Genomic DNA, 21,950 nt, shown 5'->3' on the forward strand with positions numbered 1-21,950 from the left:
TTTACATGCGGGAGGGGAAGCGGGATAGAGACTAAAGGAGCGTGCGCCGGTTGCGGTGCAAGGAGACGATAAAGTCTTGTTTTACATGGATTAGCTGGGAAACCAGCCAACAAGTAGGCTGCAAAGCGAAGAACCGATGTGGAATCGAAGAAAGACAGCGAGTCGAACTAGTACAGCGTCCGGCAGGCTGATACTGTTGCTGTTCCAACAGGACTGACGCTTGTGCACCCAAGGGCTGAAAGAATGCAAACAAGCAAGTCCATCCGTCCAAACACGAACGATGGGGGATGCAAATGCCGCCATTTCCCCCCCCCCCCCCCGAGTCTCAAAAGCGCGAGGTCAATGGCGACAGTCGAAAAGCCTCGTATGCTGTGGGTATGGTTGGAAAGGCTTTAGATGCAAGCATACGAGGCGTTAATAAAGAGAACAGAAATGCCGTAAGCGGAGAGAGAGAGCAAGAGCAAGGCAGGTCTAGTTGACCTGCTTGATGGGATGCAAGAGCATCGGTGCACGGCAAACGTTCTCCTTCTCCTTCCATCCAACATAGACCTCTTTGCTGTGCTTGCCATCGTAGTAGAAGGAGCTATCGCGCATCACCTTTTCGTTGATCTTCTTGTAAAAGTCTGGTCGGTTGATTCGGTTGTGCAGCACCTCGGGCTCCCATACGTGACGGAAGTAGACTGGATGTGGCACGAAGACGCCCTTGAATGGAAGTGGTAGGTTGTGAGTGAAGCCGGCCTCTGGATAGAATGAGTGGTCGTGCGACATGGGCAGCTGCGAATGCAATACCAGCGTTGTGGGCCATGCTTCACAGTGGAGCGACTTTTTGGCTTCAGCGTTGACTACATTCATGGCCTCGAGCAGGCCTCGACTGATACGCATGTTGGTACCGATCGAAGCTCGACGGTCGGTGCTCTGTCCTGGTGGATAGTTTTGCACGTCGTACTCCCAGTACCATCCCGAGCCTCTTGGGTCGAAAATGGGTCCCAATGTGATCAGATCGGCCTCCTGTCCGCGTCCCACGGTGAGCGTCTTGTTGTCGCGCCAGTTGTCTTCGGAGGCAGTGACGTTGGGTACAAGCCAGGTGTCGTACTTGTCCATACCGGCATGGAGAGGCTCGTTACGCGAGTAGTCCTCGATGCCCTCAAAGAAGTCGAGGTAGTTGCCAATGTAACGCACATCCATCTCCCAGTTGTAGACAAAGTCATACTCCTGGTGGTCGAGGTAGAACTTCTGCAGGGCCATGAGACAAGATCGGTAGGAGGTCTGGGCAAACATGTTGTTCAGGAACTTGCCTGGTAAGCCTGGGTAGAGGGCGCACATCTCATCTTCCGTCCAAAGCTCGACAAGACCCCAGAACTCGCGAGGTACACTGGATCGAAGCACATTGAGACGATCCCATTCGGAGGTGAAGACGGCGAGGTGACGCGACTTGACCTCGACCAAGATGCGGACATCGTAAGGGGTGTTGGGGTTGTTGAGCGAAAGCTCGCTGATCAAGGCTCGCATGTTGAGCATGTCGTCCTCGCGCCAGGCATAGCCCTCGTAGGATCGCATGACGACTGCTGTTCGCTTGGTTTCCGGGGTTGTGAAGACATGCGAACGACCTCCGCTGGTATGCGGTTCTTCGGTGGTGGGCAGGTTGTGAGGGTCAAAGTGATCCACGCCACCAGCCATACCACGGTCATGCAAACGCTTCTGGTAGCAGGCGTCCATGAGAGCGCGCCAGTCGGGATAGCTGCTGGGACCGAGTTCTTCACTGAGCACGTTGGCACGCCACAAGCGATCACGGAGCTGACCTTCCCATTCGCCCTCGCTCATGCCCTCGGGCTTGCGTCGACCGTAGAGGGGGTCGATGTTCTCCTTCTGGGGCGTATCATCGCTGTTGGTGGCTGTTGAGGTGGTGGTGGAAGTGCTGTTGTCCAGCTGGGACGAGCTGGGCTTGTTTTTTAGCGGCTTGACATTGTCCGGGTCATCATCGTAGTCTTCTGCTTTGGCAAAGTACTTTTCGAGTTGGGACATGTCCTTGCGGTAGGTGATATTCAGGGCTTCATCCGAGTACATCTCATATCTTGATCGATAGGTCATGCATTTGCCAAAGTGCATGCCAGCTGCCTCGTAGCTTCCGACGAGCGGTTTGGGATGTGTGTCGGGAGTATCATAGGCGTCCAAAGGAGCACGAGGGATAGGTAGGCGCTTGGGACCGAGGCAGGCGCCAAATTTGGGTGGAGTGGTGGGTGGCGAAGATGGTGGATGGAAGGGACTTGCTGAGCTGGGAGCGGACTTGTGGGTGGCTGGAACGACAGGGTAAGGATCGACTCGGTAGTAGGTCATCTCGCGCCACTCTGTCGACATTGCACCAAACAAGCCGAAGGCGGCGAGCGTACCGAAGAGCGCAACAAAGATGAGCGTCTTCCATTTGCGCAGAATCAAAGTAAGGACCTTTTGCAGAGAAGGAGGTATCCTGACGATGTAGAAGCCGCCGAACTTGCCAAGATTAAAGACAAAGGTACCGGGAATGCCGCCAGGAGAGGGGACGCTGCCGCCATGTGGTGGTGAACCGGGACGGCTAGGTGACCGTGATCCGGTCGGGGAGTGAGGGAGGTGGTGGAAACCATAAGGCGGTGGCGGGTTGCCGCCGGACGAAGAAGAGGAAGGCGACATGGATGGCGAGAGAAAGGAGGACTTTTCTGACATTGTCGTGAGCGAATGGAGGGCGTGAAGAGATGCAAGGGCCGTCGTCTTAATCTAGCCAGGAGGGCGGCCTGTTTCGCCGAGTTCGACTGTCAGTCGAAGCGGGCAGTGAAAGCGGGCAGTCAAAGTGGGCAGTCAAAGTGAAGAGGATGCTGAGGTAGATGGCTTGCGTGTCCAATCGAAAGTTCTGACACGGACTTCGGAACGGTTGGGATGCTGCCGAGATCGTCGTGGGAGGTCAGCAGTTGCTATCCTGATTAGAACCAACGAGTTCGAGGCGATGGAGAGCTGAAGGAGCTAGATTGAGGTCTCTTGCTATTCAGGATGAAGTAAAAGTTGAGAGAAGGAGATCAGGCGGACACTTGTCCTTTGTCGTCAGCTGGCCAACTGTGAGGAGATCGAACAATCGTAAAAAGGAAAAGAAAAGAAAAGAAAAAAAAGAACGACAAATGTTGAAGATGGAAGAAAACGAAGGCGAAGGCGAAGGCGAAACGGCTGGAGCAAGTCGAGAATGTGGTGGCAGTGGTGATGAGGAAGCGATGAGAGTGTCGACGATGAAGAGGCATATCGAGAAAGAAGGATCCAAGTAGGCACCAACGGATGCACTCACACAAAACAGCAGCAAGGAAAGGACAACGCGAAGGATGATGCGCAAGTGCAATTACCGTTCCTTCGACAGTCAACCAATCGCACGAGAGAAAGAGAGAGAGAGAGAGAGAGAGAGGGAGAGGGAAGAAATAAAGGAGCGGAAAAGAAATAATAAATGGTTGATAGATTGATGGATTGGATTGAATTGGATTGAGTTGGACTGAATTGAATTGATTGAATGAATTGGTTTGGGCTGAATTGATTGATTGAATTGAATAGATTGATTGAATTGGATTGGATTGGATTGAATTGAATTGAATTGAATTGATTGATTGATTGAATTGAATTGATTGGATTGATTTGACTGTGCAAGTGTGTGTGCGCGTGTGCGAGATCGCAGATCGCCTGCCAAAAGGGTCACCGTATTCACATTTAGCTCTCCGCTCGCCGAGTGACTTGCAACTGACACATCCCAGTGACCACTGCCATCTCTTGGTCCTCTCCGCCGATCGATCGACCCAGCTCGGAATGGTGTCGCAGCTGTGGCTCAGGAGCTTTCGATGATCGACTGGAAATTGAGCTCCAGTTTTGGTACCTCACCCCACGCTTCCTATATGCTACAACATTATTTAGGAGCATCCTACCGGACATAGCTCAGTTGGAAGTAGCGATGGTTTGTAATTGGAAACCCTAATCTGGTATTAACAGAAAAGCACCATAGGTCGCCGGTTCGATTCCGGCTGTCCGGACGCTATTTTTTTTTTTAGCTTCTTTTTTTACTTGTTTTTTTCGACTGTCGCTTGTCGCGCACACAGCGAGACCCCTAAGCGCGAAAGAGATCCAGCATGCAAAAAGGTCGACGCGTGTCACGTCTGGGAGGTGCAACTTGGAAAGGACAAAAACAGGGATGTAATGTTACTCTGACTGACCTAACACCGTTTGGATTGGGCTCGCTTAGGCTTTCACTCGATCCTCGGACCCGAATTAAGGCTCGTTTGGGACAGTTCGGTCCGAGCAATTTGTAAGCTCATGTTGTACAAAGGCAATGTTGTACAAAGATGATGTTGTACAAAGATGATGTTGTACAAAGGTGATGGATGCTGTAGCAGACAGCTTGCTTTCCATTTCCCTCCACAGCACAACTCATGCCAATCTGTCAAAGTGTCTTGTTCGAAGAAGCAATCTCCTTGATGACCACCACCACCATCCTCCTTTTGCTTCGTCTAGCCTTTCAGAGCTCCTGACGCCACTCCTCCTCCTCGCTCGTATCTGCATCTGATATGCAATCTTTTCACTCCTCGTCCAGCATCCCCCTCGTCCATCATCCCTGAAGGTCATCGAGCGACATCAACACCTGTCGCGACGGCATAAACAGTTGCACGCTCAGGAGGCCACAGGCAAGGACCGCTATCTTGACGACTCGGCCAGGATGGCGGAAGCAGTCGTCTTTCCAGGCTCGCCTCTGCATCAATACCTGCGAGACGTTCAAGAGCCTCATGTCGCTCCTCAAGATGGAGATCTGTCTGAAGCATCAACATCTGGCGCAGAGTCACAATATGCCTCTTCCCTCGCCGAAACTGCATCAGCGTCCAGGCCTGCAGAGGATTCCGCTGCACCAACATCAACGATAACTCCGAGATCAACCTACCTCGACTCTTGCACTAATACAAACCCAGCGACCGCTCATCCCACAACATCCAGGCACGCCGGCAGCGATCGCACATCTCACAGCCCAGCGTCAAAGTCCGACAACCAACCTTCCATCACAAAGGCCGAGAAGCAAGTCAACTTCTTCTCGCAACTTACAACTTCATTACGCGCCTTGCTCCAACACTTGCTGCTGCCACTAGTCATCATGATTGCCCCGCATGTCTTTGCTATGCAACAGTCATCGGAGGCATCCATGTCTACCGGCCCATATCGACAGGTCCCCAGCCAGCCAACAAGCACAAGCACCGATCAACAATCGCATCACCGCGACAAGAGCTTTGCAGAGAGATTCAAGTACGCCATCTGCTCGTCTTTTCTCCTCACTCCAAGCCTCTCCATCTCCTTCTACGAAACAAGTCCACCCTTCGAGACCCAGCAGCCGGCTTACTACAAAGATGCTCCCAGGCCTGGAGGCTACATCAAGGGACAACGTCCAAGTCCTTTGCCCATCCACAAGCAGTGCTATGTCGAGCCCCTCGATGCACCTGCCTCGATATTGCCGAATGCCTCCAGCTCCACAGCAGTCCACCATCAGCGTCTGCCGCGCCTCGATACTCAAGGCCGTCGAGCTCGCAATGCTGCCTTCTTGGCTGCCATCTTCCTCATTCCCCCAACAAGCAAGTCATGGCAAGCATGGTTCTCCACTTTGCTCCTCATAACCAGTCTCACCTGGGCTTTCATTCTCTTCCTCACTCATACTTCTCCTGACGACAGCATCCATTTCTCCCTCTCGCGCCAAGCTTCTCCCGCCCTCCTCACATCTGCTGCTTCACTCCGCAATCTTTCCACTTCCAATGAACCTCGCCAGTCCCACAGGGAAGCGATCCGACGCTCTGCCCTCAAAAACGTTTCCAACTTGATCCGCGCAGCGCAGCAATTCGACCTATCCATTAACAAAGCCATCAGCGCCATCCAGGAGGTCGAGATTGTATCGCGCGGATACAAGCTCACCCATCCTCTTCCGCCCATCTCCAGAATTGAAGCTGCCACCAGTCACTCTCCTTCTCCCTCTCGACAACGCCGTTCCATGGCTGCACCGATCTTGCCTCCTACAGCTAAGCTCACCCGCACCCTCTCGGGCGGGGGCATCGGTGCACCTACTATCAAACGACATACCCAACGCCCTCTTTCGCTTACCCTCTCCAACGGCCGAGCATCACCCTTTGACCGTCCTTCAGGTCGTGCATCTCCAGCCATCTCCAACATCGAAGCTGACCTCGACCTGACGCAGAAGCTTCTCGCCGAGCAGAGCACAGCAGCTCTGGCTTCTGGCATATCCGCACCGCACAGGATCCTCGAGCTGCGCAAGAGCGTCATTGCAGCATTGCAAGATGTCGGTGCTGCCTGCACTACTTCCACTGCCTCCTTGCAGATACTCGCTGATCCAGAAGAGCTTGCTTTGCTTTACGATCTCTACGCTCTCGATGCGAGTACGCAGGAGGACGCAAATCAGGCTGATCTCTCTCTCGCCTGGACGAACGGCGAGACCTCTGCTTTCTCCGACGACTCACCCGACCTCGAGCAAGACCGCAAGGGACGGCTTGCGACTACACCTCGCAACCTTGGCAGCAGCATATGCTCCCCTGATCTTTCTGGCCCAGCTGATGCATTCTGGCGGCCAGATTACAGTCCGCAGGCAACAGCTTCGATGCATCGCAAAAGGCTTTCGCTTGTCTCGAACGGTGCATCGGTTCAAGACCAGCTGCAGCAGCACTCGCCGCGCCCGGCATCTTCCTTATCTCGTTGCAGCAGCCTCGTCTCAGAATCCGGCAACATGAGTGTCTATCGATCTCCTCGCTTCAACTACCTTCCCGATAAGACGACCGCATCATCTGGACCCAACGAGTCAGCTGCAGCCAAACGTCTCAGCTACATGTCCAACTCCTCTCTCACCACTGCATCGTACGACACTCGATCGCCAGCAATGCGAAACTCGTCCATCGTATCATCCACCTTCTCACCGCCCCGTTCTTCCGCTCAGACCTACTCGGCTGCTACCAGTCCACAGTCCAGAGCCACAAAGCGCAGCTCAATCATTCCTCCCAACTCGATCTTTGCGCAGATGGACACTTTGATTGCTAATGTCTCACATACCGAGCCTGCTGATCCTCTGTCACTGCTCAGCATCAAGTCCAAGTTCGAGTGGATGCACAGGGCTCGAAGGCGTTGGCTTTCTCATGTCCTCGCGCTGCCTCTCACGACGAATGGCAACATAATGCTCTCCAACGGTGCCAGCTTGCCTGCCGACCAGTACTGGACTGCTGCTTCTTGCGAGATTGCAACTCTCACCTCGACCTTCGCTGAACAGGACAAGGCTACCGCCCAGATGGTCGCTAAGGAAATGGGCACAGACTTTATCAACGCTCTCAAGATCAAGTCGGTCGACAAGCATGCCGCTTCTCGGTCCGAGTCACGAAACGGCCTCTTGACAGTGCCTGCTGGAGAATCAAGCATAGGCTCTATTGTAGCTCATCCTGGACTCGAAGATCGACTGCACACAATGATGTTGTCTCTACGCTCCTTGCAGTCCAAGATCCGTGTCTGTGCGGAGGAGATTCGTGTCAAAGTACCGCCAGGTCTTCACGGCATCAATGACGAAAACGCAGGCTCTGAGCAAGCAACATCGGCATCCGCCCTAGTCGACGAGGCCACAAGCATCATTCAGCTGGAGAAGACGCTCGAATCGATGCGTGACGACCTGCTCAGCCTATCATCCGAGTGGGAGGCGACTGTCAAGCTGGTACACAAGGAGAAGCGCAGGTCACCAAGTCCTGTCCCGAGCACCACCGACATGGAAAGCGATGTAGCGACCAAGCTGAATGCTGCTCGAGACCTCGAATCACCACTTGAGCCTGACGAGGATAAGAAAGGCGATGCTAACCGTGTCGATCGTCTCTCGTCCCTGTCTGAGCGAGATGCAGAAGCGCTGGAGCATGTTGCCCTCAGCGACGACGAAGATGACAGCGACCTGGCCCAACTTCTTCTGAGTTCTACATCACCCAACTCTCTCCCGCCTCCTGGCCTCGAGCAGGTCTTTGAAAGCATCGCTGGGATCGCCCGACTATCAGGCTTGGGCGTAGGCGTAGAGGCAAAGAACATCTCACGTGCTGAACGTATCCAGCAAACCAAACGTCAACGCCAGCTAGACCAGGAGAAAGGAGCCAATGACAAGGCATCTCACCGACACACCATGGATTCATCTGGCATCATGTCGGAACTCAGCGACGTAATCTCTTCTCGCAAAGTTGTTCGTGAGCAACGTCATCGCTCTCCTCTCCCTCCCACCGCCGCTGATAGCGCGTTTGTATACCAGCCAGAACCAGAACCAGAACCAGAACCAGAATCAGAGCCATTAGCAGAGCCTGCCTTAGCTCTCGGCTCACCACTCGACCTCGACCCCGCAGCGCAACAAGGCGTCTTTGGTCCCGGTGACAGCTTCTCTGAAGACCAAGCTGTGCCTCGAGGATCGCTCTCCTCTCTTGACCTGGCGCGTGCTCGAGCATTGCAGAGTTTGCAAGCGCGATCCCCATCTGTTGCCTCTTGTTCAACTTGGAATTCGTTCGATGGCGATGATTCGCAGCCGAGACTATCGGATGACTTTTCCTTTGAACCGACAGCGTTGGAGTCTGTGCCTGAAGATGCTGGTTCGACTGCACTACTAGAGTCTCGTTCAGCGCATTGCGACTCGACGAGCAGGAAAAGTACACCAAAGGCTTCACATGCTTCGCTGGGGATGGGAGATGCAACGCCAGTTCCGGATAGTCCGTTTGATTGGGGGGCTCAGGTTGCGGCGTATGCGAGGAGAAAGGCTGCTGCTAAGGCTCAGGCCGAGGCGGTTGCTATCCACGCTTCTGCCTCCGAGTCTAGTATGCAGTCGTACAAGTGAGGATCCAGAAGGCCTGCTTGGCATACACCATCAACAAGGTTCATAGGCAATGCTTCATTGTCATTATAGTCACCGTCTAATATTATCAGGGATGTCTTGTTTTCAAATGTCGTGCTGTGCTGTGTCGTTGCGTGTGCGATGATTGAAAGGCATGCGATAAACAAGGCATGCGATAAAGTACAGGGCTCATTCGGAGCGTTGAAAGCGTCACAGTCAGGTCGGTGTGTGCTGCATCCATGCAAAGACTTCTAGTTGGGCCGAATAGTAATCTCCTCGATCCTCAACCTAGTATACGGCTGTTTGTGCTGAACCGTCTTCTTGTAGCCCTTTCTCTTTTTCTTCTTTACAATCTTTTCCAATGCACCCTTGGTGTTCTCTGTGACAACTGCTGTCACCCTCACGGTCGCTGTGTCCAAGCTGGCACCGACATGAGCGAGGCCATTTGGCAACAACCTCGAAGACCAAGTGTTTGCCAGCGGCAAAAGCGAGCTTCTTTGTCTTGGATCTTCTAAAGCCAGACGTGTGAATAGACGCCTTGACTGTGGAGTGATTGCTTGCGATGGACCATGTTGGATTGTTGGTGCTGCAGAAGAGCAAGTTGGGTTGAGATCGACAGCGGTGGAGATACGACGGGTGTTGAGAGTGTCTTGCGCTCGAAGTGTGTAATCTCGAGAACCGACCTCGTGGACTTTGTCGAGAAGGAGGAGGTCTCCGACTTGAACATCGCGGAGACGGGGCACTGTGACAAGATCACCGCGGGAAACGAGGTAGGTTCGACCGGTGATGGAAGCAATAGCATAGTGGCTTGGTTGCGATTTCAGCAGCTGCAGGGCTTCTGAGTTCGAGTTGACCGAGGTGACATCCAATGGCAGGGGTGTGGAGGAGGGACCAGCGCAAGTAGAGGCAATGGAGGGAGAGGTGATGGAGGGAGAGGTGATGGTTGCCGAGCGGGTGAAGCACCTGGCGACCACAGCTGGGCTGATCTGCTTAGCCTTGCGCTTCAGAGCGGTATTTGTGACCGCTGAAAGGGACGTGCGGAGCGTATTCATTGTTGCGATGTTCCTGCGGGTTGACTAGGTTGACTAGGGATGGTATAGGTCAAGTGAGTGAGGATGTTGTTGAGCCGTTGCGGTGATTGCTGTGAGCAACACAAAAAGGGAGCCAAAGATGCTTTCCAAATTCTCGTGTAGCTTCTTCTACTCGCACGGTAGAGCCGGTGTCGACAAGCCGCGTGGAGCCGGAAAGCAGGAGAGGCATCGGTTGAGGACGGGAGAGAGTTGGCCATTGGCTCTTGTCTTGCTCGCTTGGATGATCGATTCACTTTGCTCTGCTGCCTCTCTCTGCCTTGAACTCGGATCCGTCAGGATACAAATTGAATACAACATCTTGGCAAGCTTTGAAATTTCTAAAGGAAGGACCTTTTTCGATTTGAATGATATTCAGAGGACACAAAGTATTCGAAGCCTTTTCCCCTTTAGAAATGGAAAGCAAAAGGAGAATTTGAATTCAGCCTGGTCGTTGTCGAATAGAAAAGGCAGCAACGGTTTGGTGAATTGGGTGAATTGAATTTGGCGAAATGAATTTGGCGAAATGAATTTGGCGAAATGAATTTGGCGAATTGAATTTGGCGAATTGAATTTGGCGAATTGAATTGATTGATCCGACCAATCAATCCGCTTGAGAGATGTTCTGATTCTGGCTTTGCTGCCCTTCCTGATCAAGAAGGAAGCACAGAGCAGAGAAATTGCTTGCTTGCCTGCCCAACCGATCACTTAGTTGCCCGTGCCCGTGCCCGTGCCCGTACCCGCCTTGCCTTTCCTTTTCTCTCCCTCCGTCGTCGCTCAATCGCTCACGCCTCCTCCTTCCTTCTATCCGTTCCCTTCACCACCTCTCACCAACCCTTTTACAACATCCTTCTCCCCTTCACAATGCTTGCTCGATCCGCCGGCATTGCCACCGCCAACCTCGCCCGATCGGCCGCCATCCCTGTGGTATGTATTTCTTTCCATCCCACCTTCGACAAAAGCCATGTTATGATTGCATTCGAGGTTCAGAACAAGATGTCACCCAGGAGGCCAAAGCCGGGTACGACTTGGCATCCAACACCATCACCACATATCTACGCCTTCCATACGACATACCAACACAACAAACAAACAAACTGGCCGAGATCAGCACCAAGCATACTCGATCGATCAGAGTTATTGCCTACCATCTCTGCGAACGGACAAGGAAGAACTTGATGAGACCCACAACTCTTTTCATCTGCCCTCTTTCTTCGCCATCACAACCCTTTTCAATTGTCCATCGTACTTTCTCTCTCGCGGGTGACCCAAGCGTAGGGCAGTGGAAGCACCGACCAGCAACTTGACACGAAGAGCTCAAGTCGTCTCTTTGCCCATCCTCCTTCCCACCTCCTTTTCCCACCTCCTTTTCCCACCTCCTTTTCCCACCTCCTTTTCCCACCTCTTTTTCCCACCTCCTTGACCTCACCACTGATAGCAACCACTCTAGGAGCTACAACACCTCGGCACACATGGTCTTCTCTCACGCCTCGATGCAATCACACAACCTCACTGGCACTTGTCGGCCTTCTCACAAACGACAAAAAGCAGCCCTGTTGAATTTTCTTGCTGACCCTCACTCTCGCATCACATTGCTATTCTTGACATCAATAGGCCCGCCGATCGGTTGCCAACGCTGTCCGCACCTACGCTACCGCCAAGCCTGGTAAGTCATCACAACACGTGCACATGCACATCGCACCACTTCCATCAACAGATCACTGACCCTCCTCACTGTGCTTGCCTCTCTGCTATTCTCATTCTTGTCGCCGCCTTCGACATTCTTGCACACCTCGCCTTGGATTTTTTCACGTGCCCTCCTCTCTCATCAATAGCCGCCTCCGAGGTTAGCTCCATCCTTGAGCAGCGCATCTCCGGCGCCTCCGCTGGCGGTGATGTTCAGGAGACCGGCCGTGTCCTCACCATTGGTGACGGTATCGCCCGTGTCTACGGTCTCCGCAACGTCATGGCTGAGGAGATGGTTGAGTTCTCCTCCGGTGTCCGCGGAATGGCTCTTAACCTCGAGGCCGACAACGTCGGTGTCTCGATTTTCGGTTCGGACCGTCTCATCCGTGAGGGTGACACTGTCAAGCGTACCGGCCAGATTGTCGACGTTCCCGTCGGTCCCGGCTTGCTCGGCCGTGTCGTTGACGCTCTCGGTAACCCGATCGACGGCAAGGGTCCCATCGAGGCCGCCGAGCGTCGCCGTGCCTCGCTCAAGGCTCCCGGTATTCTTCCCCGTAAGTCGGTCAACCAGCCCATGCAGACCGGTATCAAGCCCATCGACGCCATGGTTCCCATCGGCCGTGGTCAGCGTGAGTTGATCATTGGCGACCGTCAGACTGGTAAGACGGCTGTCACCATCGACACCATCCTTAACCAGAAGCGATGGAACGACGGCCAGGATGAGTCGAAGAAGCTCTACTGTGTCTACGTCGCCATCGGCCAGAAGCGATCCACCGTCGCTCAGCTCGTCAAGGTTCTCGAGGAGAACGACGCGATGAAGTACACGATCATCGTCGCAGCCACTGCCTCGGAGGCCGCTCCGCTTCAGTACCTTGCTCCCTTCTCGGGTTGTGCCATCGGCGAGTGGTTCCGTGACAACGGCCGCCACGCCCTTATCATCTACGATGACTTGTCCAAGCAGGCCGTCGCCTACCGTCAGATGTCTCTCCTCCTCCGTCGTCCCCCCGGTCGTGAGGCTTACCCCGGTGATGTTTTCTACCTCCACTCTCGTTTGCTCGAGCGTGCCGCCAAGATGAACGACACCCACGGTGGTGGATCGCTCACTGCTCTTCCCGTGATTGAGACGCAGGGTGGTGATGTGTCTGCTTTCATTCCCACCAACGTCATTTCGATTACCGACGGACAGGTCTACCTCGAGTCTGAGCTCTTCTTCAAGGGTATCCGACCCGCTATCAACGTCGGTCTCTCGGTTTCCCGTGTCGGTTCGGCGGCTCAGTCGAAGCTTTACAAGTCGGTCTCTGGTTCGCTCAAGCTTTCGCTTGCCCAGTACCGTGAGCTTGCCGCTTTCGCCCAGTTCGGTTCGGACTTGGACGCTGCCACCCGTGCCACTTTGAACCGTGGTGTTCGTCTCGTCGAGTTGCTCAAGCAGCCCCAGTTCGTTCCCATGGCCACCGAGGTTCAGATCCCGATCATTTACGCCGGTGTCAACGGTTTGGTCGACAGCATCCCTGCTGACCGCATTGTCGAGTGGGAGAACTCGTTCCGGGAGAAGCTCTCGACCGAGGACGCTCTGCTCTCGGAGATTGGCAAGGGTGTTCCCAGCGAGGAGCTCTTCAACAAGATGAAGACGCTCATCACTGAGCACGTCAAGGGTTTCCTTGCCTGAACAAGTGTCACTCTCTCCCACTCGTCTTGTTGGATGGAGACCTGACTCGAGCTGGTAGTGTTTTGAATCAGCACTCTAGCTTGAGCTTCTGACATACTTGACACCTCTTCTGTTGGACAGCGAGAGCGAGATCCAGGGGGGGGGGGGGGGGGGGGGTCGCGCGTCGGTTGTAAGTCTCTTCTGCACCATTTCGTGGCCTTTGTTTCCCTTAGTCATCCTGTGCATTTCCAAAAACGAAAGAAATCAATACATAATATCGCTAGACTCTTGCAGACCGATCACTCTGCGCTGTAGATGGCAAAGCACAAATAATATTCGGGGCGGCCTAGGAAAGAAATGTTAGACTTGACATTTGCAAACCAGGAAAAATAAAAAATAAAATAAAAATGACGATGCTGGTTGCAATCAATGACAGACAAGGGGCCAAGGGATAATAAAAGTTGAAGTCGTTTGGGTCCCGATACAGGTGATCGGGGATAGTCTAAGTACGATGTCACTACTCGTTATAGCAGAAACATATACTCAATTGACCTAGGAAATGTGGCGAGAGCCTAGTGCTCTCTGTGAGATATATATACATGTGAGCGGCACATGTTGAAGGTGGGAGTACTCCTACTCAATGATCTAGCCTGACAACGGGCAGGACTTGGTTGTACCCGATCCTTAACTAAATTGGTTCGACTCGATCTTCAATCAGATCTGATCGGCTCCGCTTGACCTTCGATCAGATCGGTTCGTGTCGTCATGTTGGATTGCCAGTCTTTTCAACAAGGGACTGCTGAAGGAAAGGATCCAATATGATGATGCGAGTTGACGTAAGCGGATACAAAACACACTAGATATCGGGTACAACTTGGTCCTGCTCGTTGAGAGACATGGTCATTAAGTGGAATGCTCCCACCTTTGGCATATGCCAACACTTTGTATATATATATATATATCAAGCAGCGACCACATTCTTTCCTTAGTCAATCGAGTATATATGTTTCTGCCCTATAAGAGGAGTGACATCGTACTCAGACTCTCCCCGATCGTCAGTTATCGGGACAACACTTCTTCGTATTTCAACAGGCAGAGAAGGCGGGGGTCCATTTTCAGGCTTGTGTTGCTCTCTCTGCTGCTCCTTCAGGCGCGCGAGACAGATTTTTGCGTAAAATACCGCCTTGCCGCTGCTGAGCTGGGACTTTTGAATGCTGAAATGCCTCTATTTGGCAGTCGATCAGCTTTGATTTGGCGCTAACTCCAACGAACCAGGCTGCTAATAGTACGCCTCGCTTTCGCTCAAGATGATGTAGTGAGCAGAGCAGAGGAGAAAGTGGAACTGACGCGCACGCATTTTTTCCGACGATGATCACGTGATGCACACACACAAACACACTTCTCAGCTCTTCGTGCGATGGTTTATGTGCACCTTTTGACCATCTCAACTGTCTCCTTCTCTCTCCACTCGCACCCTCCATCTTGCATCTCACGCGATCTTGCCGACAGGATCTCGATCCTGCACCGTCGCAAACATGGACGTCGACCTGATTCAAGTCGTCAACAAGCTTCAGGAGACCTTCACTGCTATTGGCGGTGACTCGGTCGACCTGCCCCAGATCGTCGTTGTTGGCTCGCAATCAGCAGGAAAGTCAAGTGTCCTCGAGACCATAGTTGGTCGTGACTTTTTGCCGCGTGGAAGTGGCATTGTCACACGACGTCCTCTTGTTCTCCAGCTCATTCACACTCCTTCCGCCAAAGATGAGACCGAGCAGAAGTCGTCCTCGCGCCCATATGATCTTGCAGATCATCCCGAGCCCGAGCTTCTTCATGGGCGCCAGCACGGCTCCTCCTCTGCCAGATCACCTACCTACGAAGAGTACGGAGAGTTCCTTCATCTCGACAAGCGATTCACCGACTTCAACGAAATCCGACGTGAAATCGAAAACGAGACTTTCCGTGTAGCTGGGCAGAACAAGGGTGTCTCCAAACTCCCTATTCACCTCAAGATCTACAGCCCCAACGTCCTCAATCTTACCCTCGTCGACTTGCCCGGTCTCACCAAGATCCCTGTTGGTGATCAGCCTTCCGACATTGAGCGCCAGATCCGCAACCTCGTCACTGACTACGTCTCCAAGCCCAACTGCATCATTCTCGCCGTCAGCCCGGCAAATGTCGACCTTGCCAACTCGGACAGTCTGAAGCTCGCCCGTACTGTCGACCCCCAGGGACGACGTACCATTGGTGTCTTGACCAAGCTCGACCTTATGGACCAGGGCACCCACGCACTTGACATCCTCACTGGTCGCGTCTACCCTCTCAAGCTTGGCTTCATCGGTGTTGTAAACCGATCTCAGAAGGACATCAACGGCAACGTGTCCATGCTTGCAGCTCGACGAGCTGAGCAGGACTTCTTCCGCTCCCATGCCGCCTACAAAAACATTGCCCACCGATGCGGTACAAAGTACCTCGCCAAGACCCTCAATCAGGTGCTCATGAGCCACATTCGCGACAAGCTCCCAGACATGAAAGCACGTCTCAACACGCTCATGGGCCAGACACAGCAGGAGCTCGCCGCTTTCGGCGACACCACTTTCCTCGGTGACCAGCATCGAGGCTCGCTCGTGCTCAAGCTCATGACTCAATTCGCTCGTGACTTTATCGCTTCCATTGACGGCACCACTTTCGACATCTCCACCAAGGAGCTCTGCGGTGGTGCGCGAATCTACTACATCTTCCAAGACGTCTTTGGACATGCGCTTACCAGCATCAACCCTACCCACAACCTTACTGTGCAGGACATTCGCACAGCCATCCGCAACTCCACTGGTCCTCGTCCTTCGCTCTTTGTCCCCGAAGCTGCTTTCGAGTTGCTCATCAAGCCTCAGATCAAGCTCTTGGAACCACCGAGCTTGCGTTGCGTCGAATTGGTTTACGAGGAGCTCATGAAGATCTGCCACAATTGCACCAGTTCCGAGCTTCAACGTTTCCCTCGTCTGCACGCTCAGCTGATCGAAGTGGTGTCCGAGTTGCTGCGCGAGCGCCTGGGACCCACTTCGGAGTACGTGCAGAGCTTGATCCAGATTCAGGCGGCGTATATCAACACGAACCATCCTGCATTTGTTCATGACTCGGCCAACATTGCACGCGAACAAAGAGAGGCACAGGCACGTAAGCAGATTGCTATGCTTCCTTCTTCGTCCAGACGCAAGAATTCGTTTGATGACCCCGCGGATGTTTCGAATGATATGTCGGATGAGGATGATGGCGATAGTGTTGGTGGCGGTAATTCGCGCAATTTGACTGTCAATGGAGCAAGCTCCAAGGGGGTAGGGAAGAGGGATAAGAAGGAACGTTCTTCTTCGACCACGCATGACAACCGTCCTCACTTGGCATCCGAGCCAGGAGGAGGTGGACATCACACCATTGGACATGCATTCGGCAGCTCTCTGGCCAACGGAGGCGGCAATTCGAGTGGAGGAGCAAAAGATACTTTCCTCAACTACTTCTTCGGTGGAGCATCAGGACTGCCCATGGGTGGAGTTGGACCAGCATCTGGTTTGGGAGGCTACCACGCTCCCGCGCAACACACGCACCCACCTCGATTGGCAGAATACAGTCACTCTGCACGCCAACACAAACCTAACGCCATGTCCGGTCGCAACGGTCTAGAAGGCAATTCTGCAGCCTACGACATGAAGTCGCTCGATAAACATCTTGAAGCAACGCCGATTTCCTCGGATGAATATGCACTTTCCGATCGCGAAGAGCTGGAAACTACTTTGATCCGAAGCTTGATAGCTAGCTACTTCAACATTGTGCGATTATCGATTCAGGATTTGGTGCCCAAGGCGATTATGCATCTCTTGGTGAATTTCAGCAGGGAGTCGGTGCAGAATAGGTTGGTAGCTAGTTTGTACAAGGAGAATCTGTTTGGGGAGTTGCTGTATGAGGATGAAGGCTTGACGAGTGAGAGGAAGAGGGTCAAGCAGTTGTTGGATGCCTATAGGGAGGCCTTTAATACGCTGAGTGAGGTCACGTTTAAGCCTAGTGCTGGTGTAAGTAGCTAAGGGTGTCAACCAAGAGACAAGGTATGGCTTCGATCGAGGTTAGTTTTTGTTTGAACGCTGTATTTTCTCTGCAAAGGTTGCATTTTGTTGCGCTGCCGCTATTCTTTCAATTGCACAGAATCGCTCTGCTACAAACCGTTGGTAGCCGCATGTGATCCTATCGATGCTACTGGAGAAGCTCAATTTGGTTACACAAGCATATCACGAGAGGCAGAAGAGGATGAAAGACTGTGATAGCCAAGTGTCCGTGAGTCTGGACAAGTGCATAGGATCGATGATAAGGGTTATCAAGCTGAGCAGGCTCCTTCCTGTGCCAAGAAGCGCGCCAAACCAGCAAAGCTCGGATCAAGATTGCCTGCTTAATTCATTTGTGCCTGATCAAACAGTCGTACGAAAGAAAGCGTTAGCAAGATGTTACATCTGGGCAAACAAGACGCGTCTTGCTCTTTTGGCGTCCAGTGACGGATCTGGACTCTGACAAGTTGCGAAATCCGAGAATCTCTTGGCGGGAAAATGAGCCAAAAAGAGAGAGAGAGAGAGAGAGAGAGAAAGAGAGAGGAAAAGCCAAAGCGGGCATTCTCCACGATTTGCGGATTCAAGGGTCATTCTCACGAATCGGGCCAAAGCAGGCCAAAGCAGGCCAAAGCAGCCTTACTTTGGCGCCTTGCCCTCCCGATCTGGCAGAAGAGAAAGCAGATCTAATGTGGTCGGGCCAGGCAGTGCAGACACAAGTTCGACCAGAGCCTCTGCTTTTTTCCTCTTTGGATGGTCTCTCTCGTTCACTCAGCCTCACCTCCATCCCAACTCGACCTGACCTTGCTCTCACACCTCCAAAACTTGCGCTTCCCCTGGTAGCATCGATCTCTAGCTATCTTCTCTGCGCCACCCTAGCTCAGCAGCAGCCTCTTCACTCTTCCCTCAGCTCCTTCTCAACGGTGCGATCTGCAAAGCCTCTGCGCCAGCTCCTCGATCGAGCGCACATCACATACCGCTACCGTCAAATTCAGCTCTGCTTGCGCTTGATCCTCCACGCTTCAGATCCCATCCTCCCCCGCTTCCGCGACAATGCGATAGGCCGTACCAACCGCCATCGCCAAACCCTTCCCGTCGCTAGCAACTCCTTGCCTTCGACCCTAGCATCGACACCACAACCTATCCCTCATCTTCCCCCCTCCCCATACCCCCACCCCTCTCTCGGCTGATACGCCGCTGTGCTCATCGTCAGCTGCTATCAGCCGACCCACAGCCGCGCTTCTGCCGCCGCCGATACCAACTGATCATGCCCACCAGCGCATCCGCTGACTCCAACACTGCTGCTCAGAGCTCAGCAGCTACTACTTCCAAGCACAACACTCACCGCCTCTCTCGCCACCATCCAGCCGCTGGCGAGTCATCCGACGCTGAAACCGAGCCTCTGCCTTACGACGACGACGAAGAGGACGACGACAGTCAGCACGACGCCGCAGTCATGAACTCCGACGAGCTCGCTCGACACACTGCCGCTGCAGCTGAGGCACTCGGCGGCATGGCTGATACTGAAGCTGATGCACCAGGCGAGCTAGACGTCCTCTCCATCGAGCATTCCCACCATGGCTATCCAGGTTCAGCACATGCGCAACAAGAGCACTCTGATGATGATGATGATGATGATGACGCCGATGGTCACCATCTCCTTCCCGCTTCTCAGCTCATTGCCAACCACAATCCCAACTCCAACATGAGCTCTCCGCAAAAAACCGGTGGTTTTACCGGTGACGAGTTCAGCGACGAGAGCGAGCTCACAGACGAAGACGAGGATCAAAACCAAGACGAAGACGGCTCCTCACTCTCAGACGACGACCTCGGCGGATCTGACGATGAAGAAGAGGAAGAAGACGACGATGACGACGACGACGACAACGACGATCCAGATAGCAACACACACGAAGATGAAGCTGCTCAAGCACTTGCAGCGCTCACTGCTGGTACTGATGGCGGCGCCGGTGATGATGCCTCTGCCACAGCAGGTGGGCTTGATGCGCTCGCCGCGCTCGCTACCGCCGGCGAAACAGCCGACCACCACGGCCACGACGACCAAGAGGATGAAGAGGACGATGCATCCCAACAAGACGGTGATGATGTAGATGCTCACGCTCAGCGAGGCTCTTCGCTTGACCACATTGGCAAGCCCGGTCGACTACAGCAACTCTGTCAAAAAGCCGATGGCGACGATATGAGTTCCGACATCACACCCGAACCTGAAGAGCATGGCGAAGCAGACGGTGCAGCAGGTGCCGATGATGCTTACGATGCACAAGACGGCCGATCACCTCGCACTACCGACCTCGATCTCATTGCATCCATGAAGAAGCGCGCAGCAGCCACCGGTGGCGCTACGAGTTTACTCGAACCCGAGCAGCTTGTTGACAGCCTTCCCGGTTCCGCCGCTTCTTCTCGAGCCGCTTCACCACTTGGCGATGAAGACCAAGACGCCGACAAGCCCAAGATGGCCGTAGACCGAGAAGCAGGCATCGACGCAACAGTAGCCCAAGCCGAACAAGCTCAAGCCGAACAAGCCCAAGCCGAACACCTCGACACTGCTGCTGGCACTCCAGCCCCTGACACAGCCGAACACGACGAAGACACTTCTACAGACGAAGCTGCCATCCGACGTCAAGAAGCCATGGAAGCCCTCACCAAGATCGAGATCGGCTTTGCTATGCTTCGCGACCGACTCTACGTCGAGCGACTGCAAGAGATCTCCAAGGAGGGTCAGATGATTCTGGATGGTACCCATCCCGAGCTTCTTCACTTGACAAAAGCGATTGAGATGCGTCGCCAGCGTCGAACTCAGCTCGTGGAAATGCGGTTTGAGCAGCAAGAGCAGCAGTACCAACGCGTTGCAAAGGCAGAAGAGTTTGCTGCATGGAGCATCTGGCGTTCAAGCTGTGCTAGTTTGCGGCGCGATATGATGGATGAGTTCAGTCGCAAGCGTAGGAGGCTCGATAGGGAGAAGAGAACGCTGGATGCACCGAGACCAGCGAGGAAGCATCAGATCTTTGAAACCGAGCTGGTCAGGAATCCTGATCGATTGCATATTCCCCTCCAAAGCTCTGCTCAGATCATGGACGACGCCGAGAATGGCAGGCCGGGGAGGAAGGGAGCGGCCAAGCGGAAAGCGATGGCATCCAGGGAGATCGATGCAGGTGACCAGTTCGTTGCGTATCCTGATCTCAAGGGGCTCGCGGAGGCGGATGTGATGACGGATATCGAGCAGATGGGCATTCGACCTGTAGGTGTTCCACCAGGGATGTATGATCCGTTCTATGGTGCGCCCCTTGAGTTGGAGTTCCAAAATCCGGATATGTATGCGATGTACGGTCCTGAAGCAGCAGCGGCTGCACAAGCTGCGCAGATCAACGGTGGCTTCCCATACGGTCTTGCACCAGGCGCGAGGGGAATGCCACCACCTCCACCAGGCGCGATGATGGGTCCCCGTACACCGCAGCGTCATGGCATGCATCTGCTACCACCTCCTCCTCCACCAGGCATGATGCATGCAGGAATGGAAGGTATGATGGGATTCGATCCATATGCGGCTGCTGAGATGGAACGCGCTGCGAGGATGCATCACCGTGAACAGCAGGCTAGGATGGAAGCGGAAGGGATGAATCATAGAAGCTCGCCTTTCCCTCCTGATATGTACCCGCCCTACCCACCGCAGCAGCATTTCATGCCTGGACCGCCAATGCCAAGTGCTGGGGGAAGGGGTGGGATGCAGATGCCACCTAGCCCGACACCACCTCGCCGCAGCAGTGGGAGTGGGAGAAAGGATAGAGCGAGTGTAGATGAAGGTGTGCATGTTAGTGGACGTGGTAGAGGACAAGCAAAGTCGACCGGTGGAAGGAGTAAACAAGCGCGTTCTAGTCAAGGTGCTCCACCAGTCTCTCCGCAGCATTCGAAGCCGCCTTCTAATGTAGCAGGTGGAGGTCAGTCGGGCAAGCCTAACCTTCCACCACCGCCATCATTGATGGAAGAGAGGGAGAGAGACCATAAAGTGCTCAGCATTGGTGCTGCACCAAAACCACCGAAGCAGAGTCCGACTGGATTTGTCGGTCAGCAACCTTCAGCACCGATCAAGTCTACTTGCAAGTCTGGCGGCCGATCTCCAGCAGCAACACCAGTAGCAGTGGCTTCGTCGATGGGAGCAGGAAACGCAAGGTTGTACCCTCCTTCGAATCAGGTTGCTGCTGCGGCTGGTGCTGGGGGGTCTGGTTCAGCCAAGTGATGCAACGAGAAGTGGTGTTTGATAGCTTGCACTATTGCTCATCTTATTCTTGACACCTATTCTATCTCATGCGCCGTGTTTGTCCATGCGTGTGAGACGCTCTGAAGTCTCGCAGTGATATTGTGTTGTCGTTGCTGCGAGTGCTACAGCCTGGTTAGCCAAGCTTGGCTTCTCGGGTCAAGTGGCGACCCGCGACCTGCGTATTACACTAAGGAAAATATCTCCGGCAGCAGATGGCGACACCGAGTGACGACCAGATTTATCAAATCCGAGCTGCACACCGGTCCGTGAAATTGGCCGAACTGTTGATTTCCACCGGCAATCTTGCTGATCAATTTCT

General features: G+C 53.7%; 6 protein-coding genes and 1 non-coding gene across 7 annotated transcripts; 5 read left to right on the forward strand and 2 right to left on the reverse strand.

Annotated features, from left to right (window-relative positions):
* Positions 1–471: 471 nt before the first annotated feature.
* Positions 472–2,697, reverse strand: UHO2_05745 (uncharacterized protein; the record flags this gene model as incomplete). Its single annotated transcript, XM_041558644.1, has 1 exon — positions 472–2,697. One exon carries the CDS (start codon positions 2,695–2,697, stop codon positions 472–474), a length of 2,226 nt encoding a protein of 741 aa, XP_041414578.1.
* Positions 2,698–3,925: 1,228 nt separating this feature from the next.
* tRNA-Tyr(GTA) lies at positions 3,926–4,031 on the forward strand. The gene has a single exon. It is a non-coding gene; the product is annotated as a tRNA-Tyr (tRNA).
* A 680-nt stretch (positions 4,032–4,711) lies between these two features.
* On the forward strand, positions 4,712–8,878 carry UHO2_05746 (uncharacterized protein; the record flags this gene model as incomplete). The annotated part of the gene is made up of 1 exon (XM_041558645.1): positions 4,712–8,878. One exon carries the CDS (start codon positions 4,712–4,714, stop codon positions 8,876–8,878), a length of 4,167 nt encoding a protein of 1,388 aa, XP_041414579.1.
* A 248-nt stretch (positions 8,879–9,126) lies between these two features.
* On the reverse strand, positions 9,127–9,927 carry UHO2_05747 (uncharacterized protein; the record flags this gene model as incomplete). Its single annotated transcript, XM_041558646.1, has 1 exon — positions 9,127–9,927. The coding sequence occupies one exon, from the start codon at positions 9,925–9,927 to the stop codon at positions 9,127–9,129; it is 801 nt and encodes a 266-aa protein (XP_041414580.1).
* An 879-nt stretch (positions 9,928–10,806) lies between these two features.
* On the forward strand, positions 10,807–13,294 carry UHO2_05748 (putative H+-transporting ATP synthase alpha chain, mitochondrial; the record flags this gene model as incomplete). Its single annotated transcript, XM_041558647.1, has 3 exons — positions 10,807–10,869; positions 11,557–11,608; positions 11,778–13,294. The coding sequence occupies 3 exons, from the start codon at positions 10,807–10,809 to the stop codon at positions 13,292–13,294; spliced, it is 1,632 nt and encodes a 543-aa protein (XP_041414581.1).
* Positions 13,295–14,808: 1,514 nt separating this feature from the next.
* On the forward strand, positions 14,809–17,343 carry UHO2_05749 (putative DNM1 - dynamin-related GTPase; the record flags this gene model as incomplete). The annotated part of the gene is made up of 1 exon (XM_041558648.1): positions 14,809–17,343. The coding sequence occupies one exon, from the start codon at positions 14,809–14,811 to the stop codon at positions 17,341–17,343; it is 2,535 nt and encodes an 844-aa protein (XP_041414582.1).
* A 1,279-nt stretch (positions 17,344–18,622) lies between these two features.
* On the forward strand, positions 18,623–21,610 carry UHO2_05750 (uncharacterized protein; the record flags this gene model as incomplete). Its single annotated transcript, XM_041558649.1, has 1 exon — positions 18,623–21,610. The coding sequence occupies one exon, from the start codon at positions 18,623–18,625 to the stop codon at positions 21,608–21,610; it is 2,988 nt and encodes a 995-aa protein (XP_041414583.1).
* Positions 21,611–21,950: the final 340 nt, after the last annotated feature.

The sequence above is a fragment of the Ustilago hordei genome (assembly GCF_900519145.1).
Source record: "Ustilago hordei strain Uho2 genome assembly, contig: UHO2_contig_15, whole genome shotgun sequence".
Lineage (NCBI taxonomy): Eukaryota > Fungi > Basidiomycota > Ustilaginomycetes > Ustilaginales > Ustilaginaceae > Ustilago > Ustilago hordei.